This window comes from Chenopodium album, chromosome 6 (genome assembly GCF_948465745.1).
Source record: "Chenopodium album chromosome 6, dcCheAlbu1.1, whole genome shotgun sequence".
NCBI lineage: Eukaryota > Viridiplantae > Streptophyta > Magnoliopsida > Caryophyllales > Amaranthaceae > Chenopodium > Chenopodium album.
The window spans coordinates 58515536-58521818 of record NC_137839.1 but is presented as its reverse complement, the minus strand read 5'-3'; the positions used below and the strand labels follow the sequence as shown (position 1 = coordinate 58521818).

General features: G+C 36.7%; 1 protein-coding gene across 1 annotated transcript; it reads right to left on the bottom strand.

Moving 5' to 3' along the window:
• Window positions 1-446: 446 nt before the first annotated feature.
• LOC145636997 (uncharacterized) lies at window positions 447-1304 on the bottom strand. The gene is made up of 2 exons (XM_081688520.1): window positions 1122-1304; window positions 447-1055 (listed from the first exon to the last, which is right to left on the bottom strand). The coding sequence occupies exons 1-2, from the start codon at window positions 1302-1304 to the stop codon at window positions 447-449; spliced, it is 792 nt and encodes a 263-aa protein (XP_081544646.1).
• Window positions 1305-6283: the final 4979 nt, after the last annotated feature.

Sequence of the window (6283 nt, the reverse complement as noted above, 5' to 3'; positions counted from 1 at the left end):
AAATAAATAAAAATCCATGTCGAATTGAGCACAAGGTATACCAATGATTTGAGGCACCCCTTGTAGCCACGTCATATCTCCTTTCACCTTTCAAATATGCAATTCTTTCTTCATAAACCACTTTGAGCCTCGTCTAACGATAGACCTTTCTTTTTCAACCCATATATCTACCTAACCTTCGGATGGGATAGTGTGCAACTTATGCAGTTTTCAATATCATAAAAAGCTTGAGTGACTTTTTTTTTTTTTTTTTTTTTTTTTTTTTTTTTTTTTTTTTTGGTAAAGCAGTGTAAAAGTTATATAGCTCAAAATTTTTTTTTACAACTTGTCCCAAATTGGGAACAGACTAAAAGGCTACAGGCAGCCTGGGCAAAACAAAGAAAAACTAAACAGTGAGTTTTTCTATCTTTCTCTATCTATCAACTTCAACTTCCTAGAATTTACACCTAAAATCCTATTTTTAACTTAAACTTTATACATTTTACAACTGTATCTATACAAAGAATTTTCTTATCCCAAAAAGCTGCATTCCTAGCTTTCCAAATCTGATATATGACTGCTAAGGCGCATACTGTTAGCAATCTTTTCTGAAACTGAGATTTCTTCTTCTTAATCTGCCTCAAGTGTGTTGACAAGGTGCTAGTGTTACAATCCAGAGTGATCCAGCTCAAGATCTGCATCCATATCTTCTTGCTGTAACTACAGTAAAAAAATAAGTGCTTATGAGTCTCTTCTTTATCTCCACATAACAGACAGTCTGTTAAATTTCCAGCACCAAAACTATGAAGTCTATCTCTTGTCATCAATCTTCCCTGGAGTGCCAACCAGGAGATAAACTTATGTTTAGGCACAACCCATCTTTCCCAAACAAAGCTATCCCATCTGCAGAAAGGGAAAACAGGCCTTAGAGCCTTGTAGTGCTTACAGATCTTATAATCACCTTGCCCAAATTGATTGTTAGAGTATAAACTCTTTAGCCTCTCTTTTACAACATTGAGTTTTTTCCAATACCAACTTGCATCAGCTTCTGGCTTGTAATCAAACCAATTCTTCCCCTTCAAATACACACTATTCACCCATTTAATCCAAAGATTCTATTTCTTTTGAGCAATAGCCCAAACATGTTTTCCAAGAGCAACTGTGTTCCAAGTTTCAGAATCCTGGATACCTAATCCCCCTGCAGCCTTTGTCTTACACACATCATTCAATGCTACATAACAAGCTTTGTAATGCAAACTGCCATTCCAAAGAAAATTTCTGCAGATAGCCTTAATTTTGTCAAAAACAGCCTTGGGGAGAATCATAATCTAAGCCCAATACAAGCTTGAGTGACTTCAAAAGATTAAAATAACAAAAATAGAAAAAATAAATAAATAAAAGTGTACAAAAGGGCAAGTGTTCCAATGTCTTTGATATGAAAATATCTTCGATAAGAACACGTCTCAGATTGCGTCTCTTATCGAGTGCTTGGTACCGTGCCTGAGAAACATGAATGCCAAGTGAGTGATAGACCGCATGATCGGGATTGCCCACACTTATAAAAATTAAATAAATGCTAAAGCAAAAGAGAGAGCTAAAAAAAAGAGTAGAAAACCTCAAGCATGAAAATACAAATACTCAATAGCAAGGTTGCACACCTTGGGGGCTTATCTAGGGTCTTGAGCCTTTATCCCCTTCTTCTTCAAACGTTTAGCCTAACCACGTTACAACCCTTTAAAAGACCTTTTTGAGGTATACACACTTGTGCGAGGTTCGGCTAGAGCTACGTTCGGCCTGATTCCTAACGGATACGTAGGCAACCTCACAAAGGGGTGCGGCCGTAATAAAAATGCATTCATATTTACATTCACAATTGATCATATCAAGGGATCCCCTGTGCTCATCCCTATTCACTTAGAGCTAAACTTGGGGGCTTGATCCCTACATCATTAGCTTACCTAGCCTAAGAGTCACCATTATTTGACTCTTCTAATAATAATATTTTTCCACACACTTAGCCTTTGCGGCCTAACTTTAGTGTCACTATCACACACATCACAAACACATTACCAAATATACTTCCCTTAGGAACCCTTTGTCATAAAATCTTAACATAACGATGAAGCATGCCTTGTCACATCACTCATCAATCATAATTGTCATTGTATCACGAAGTATGAAGTACTTAGCCTCCGCGCCTAAGTTACCCAAATACTTTCATCATGGAGTCAACAGTTGAGATAGCCTAGGATGGGTTAATCCTTGCACCTTGAGAGATAGTATCAAACAACATTTGACTAAGCTTGTTCAACATGCACCTTCAAAACTTCAATTCTTTTTCGCGTCTTTCTTTTTCGGGAGAAAGTCGGTACCCTCCACAAAAATGACGGAAATTTTTTTCTTTTTTGCATTTTCGAGTCGCATAATCAACACTATGCACACATGGGTCATGAGTCACATGTGTCATTTCACTTTGAGTCGAGTCAACCTCGAGTCAATCACAGTGAGTCAAATTTATGCCTTGAGTTGTGTCAAGTCAATGAGTGAAGTAATGTTAAACCTTAGGTCAACCCTAAGATTAGCAAAGTTCTATAGTTAAAAATAAGTACATGTGCAGCAGAATAGGGAAGACCCTACCCCAGTGTCTGGCGGCAGAGTCAATTCTTGGCGCCAGAGATATTTCAGCAGCGACAGAGCTCGAAGCCTCTCAGCAAGGTGATTTTGACCTCATACAACAATTTTGGGTTCCTTGGTATGCCAGTTAGCCCCTATAAGCAATTTGACATGATTAAGTAGTCGGTTTGATTACAGCCTAAGTGATCGACCTGACGAAAGATCGTCTCACTTAGCTTAAGCGCCTAAAACACTGGCTCATTACAATCGGTTTAAAAGCAAGCACTTAAACGACAATTTTTCCAAATTGGATTGTCATCCCCAACTGACAATATTTCCAAAAATGGATTGTCGTGCATCTTCTTCAAACGACAATTTTTCCAAGATTGGATTGTCATCTCTGGCAAGGTTTCCAAGCGTGGATTGTCGTGCTCCTTCTTTGTTGGCAAGTTTTTCCAAGTTCGGATTGTCATACATTCATCGATTCACTGGCAAGTTTTCCGAGATTGGATTGTCATACACCCAGTTCCCTATGGAAAAATTTCCCAAAGGATTATTGTAGGTCTCTATTCATCATAATTTCGGCAAAGGTTCCTCAAACGTGGATTGTCATTCATTTCAATAAGTGGCAAATTTTCCTGAAGTGGATTGTCGGTCGACTTTTTTTTGCAATGTTCCAAGACACGGATTGTCAATTGTGGCAATATTTTCCTAAAAGGATTGTCAATTGTGGCAATATTTTCCTAAAAGGATTGTCGCATAGCGTTGGCAAATTTCCAAGGTGGATTGCTTTCAAGAGTTATATTCCAAGATGTGGATTATCGATCGTAGCAAAGTTCTTATGAAAGATTGTTACGAAGCATTGGCAACTTTTCCAAAAATTGGATTTTGGCAAATTTTCCGAGATACGGATTGTCGCTTCATCATGGCAACATTTCCAAGGATGGGTTGTTACGTGGCATTGACAACTTTCCCTAAATCGGATTGTCATACATCATACAAGAGTTGTGTTGGCAACTATTCCCAAATAAAAGAGGATTGCCGACATACTGGTTCACAAGCAGCAAAGCGCCGACGTACCGACATAGTAGCATTAAGGATTAAAAAGCAGTGATCTTTTCGAAGACTATCACAGCGGAAATTGGAGTCATATCAAAAGAAGCTCTTTGTTCAGAGATGCGTGAACATATCAAAAAGAAGCTCTTTGTTCAGAGACGAGTGAACATCAAAACAGCAAGGTGGCGTTCCCCAGATTGTGGAGAGTTGTCACAAACAACTGAGGATTGTTTCAAGAGAAATAATCTTCGATAGTATTCCCTTGGACGTGGAGTATTATCAATGCGGATGAAGATTGTTTCAAGAGAAGCAATCTTCGATAGTATTCCCTTGGACGTGGAATATTATCAATGCGGATGAGGATTGTTTCAAGAGAAGCAATCTTCGATGGTATTCCCTTGGATGTGGAATGTTATCAAAGCGGAAGAGGATCGTTTCAGGCGAAGCAGTCTTCTATATTCACTACGTGAAAAAATGAATTTGGCACCGGTTCAAACCCGGCTTAAGGCACCGGTTTGAAGCGGTGCCAATGTGGGGGGTGCCAAAAAGGGGTTTAAAAAGGCACCGGTTCAAACCGGTGCCAAAAATCGAAATTAGCACCGGTTAACCGCTGCCAAAAAGGCCCACAGAAAATTATTTCACAGTTTTTGGCACCGGTTAACCGGTGCCAAAAACCCCCCAAAGTGCCAAAAACCCCCCAAAAATAATTTTTTTTTTTTTTTTTTGTTGTTGTCATTTTTCACTTAAAAATCAAATTGACTAAATTAAATAAGAACAACAACATATTAATCGAATATCATTGAATATAACCGAAATTTACAGTATATAGTCAAGAAAAAATTACAATATACGATTATAAAACTAAACAATTACAACATATAAATAAATAAAAAAGAACTATAATATAAATAAAAAAAAATATTACAACATCACAATAAAAAAAAAACCCAAATATCTAAATCAATATTCTTGATTCTTGATTCTTCGATTATGTGCAATATTTTGGGCTTGCAAAGCAAATAGTATACCTGCGCCAATTAGTTCATCCAACAAAATCAATTAAAATGTATTAGCTGCGAAAATTAGTTAAAAACCCAAAAAATTAAAAAAAAACAAATCGAAAAAATTAAAATCGAAAAAAAATTAAAACTTAGAAAATCGAAAAAATTAAAATAGAAAATTAGTTAAAACCCAGAAAATCGAGAAAATCCAGAAAATGAAGAAAAAATTTAATTAAAACCCAGAAAATCGAAAAAAATTAAAACCCAGAAAATTAAAAAAAAAAATCAAAAAAATTAAAATAAAAAATTAGTTAAAAACCCAGAAAATAAAAATAAAAAACGAAAAAATACCCAGAAAAAATTGAAATCGAAAAACAAATAATAATCCCAAAAATTGAAAAAAAATTCAAACCCAGAAAAAATTGAAATCGAAAAAACACAGAAAAAAAACTTGAAATCGAAAAAAAATTCAAAATCTAAAAACAAAACCCAGAAAACAACCCCAAAAACGCATGCATGAACCTAAAAAAGCGATTATTTTAATCGAAAATTAACCAAGAAAAATTTAAATACTAGCCATAACCCAGAACTCGATTAATTAACCAACAAAACTCGAAAATAAAATCGAAAATTAACCCAGAACTCGATTAATTAGCCAAAAAAACGATTATTTTAATCGAAAATTAACCCAAGAAAAATCGAAATAAAATCCGAAAAAAGATTTAAATCGATTAATGAAACTCAAATCAATATAATTAAAATCCAAAAATCAATTTAAATCGATTAATTAAACCCAGAAAAATCCAATTAAACCCAAAACTCGATTAATTAAACCTAAAAATCTCAAAATAAAGAAAAATAATAAAAAAAACCCAAAAAACACATGCATGTACCTAGAATCGGTGTTCTTGGTGGTCTTGGGTGTTGGTCTTGGTGGTGGTCTTCGCCTCTTCGGTGGTGGCCTTTGGTGGTGGAAACGAGTGAGAAGGGGAGGATAATCTGGGAAGAACAAAAGAGGAGAAAGAGAGAGAGAAGGAGATGAGATCGAAGGAGAAAGAAGGCGAACAGAGAAGAGAGATAGAAGGAGGAGAGAGAAAGAGAAGAAGGAGGAGAGAGAAAGAGAAGGAGGAGCGGCTAAGGAAGTGAAGGAGAGTTAGGGTTATATATGGGGCGGGGTTTTTTTTTTTAATAAAAAGATGAACCGGTTTGGTGGCACCGGTACAAACCGGTGCCCTTTGTATTTTTGGCACCGGTTTGAGTTGAACCGGTGCCATTGCTCTTGGTCTGAAATTCCGCCCATTTTTAGGCAGGTATTTGGCACCGGTTTGGCCTAAACCGGTGCCTTTTGGGGGTTTCCTTTTTGTATTTTTCTACTAGTGATTGGAAGCAGTTACAGGCGTAGTAGTTTTCAAGCGGGATGACATTCTCTAGCTTGCAGGAGGTCATCAAAACACTAAAGCGGCAGCAAACCGGTTACCTTCCAGAGACGTGTGCTCGACAGTGCAAGATACGCGTTTCTTAACTCTTTTATCTGTTTTAACTAACGCTAGTTTTGTAGGTATTGGCGTTACAAGAGTGGTTTAGGATCGCAGAACGATCTGGATCATTCTCCGTCCCTATCGATACTTTGACTT

Coding starts and splice junctions, on each gene's coding strand:
- LOC145636997 (XM_081688520.1), bottom strand. CDS start 1,304: ATGATTCTCCCCAAGGCTGTTTTTGACAAAATTAAGGCTATCTGCAGA. Junction 1,056..1,121: donor CAGTTGCTCTTGGAAAACAT/GTTTGGGCTATT, acceptor GTGTATTTGAAG/GGGAAGAATTGGTTTGATTA.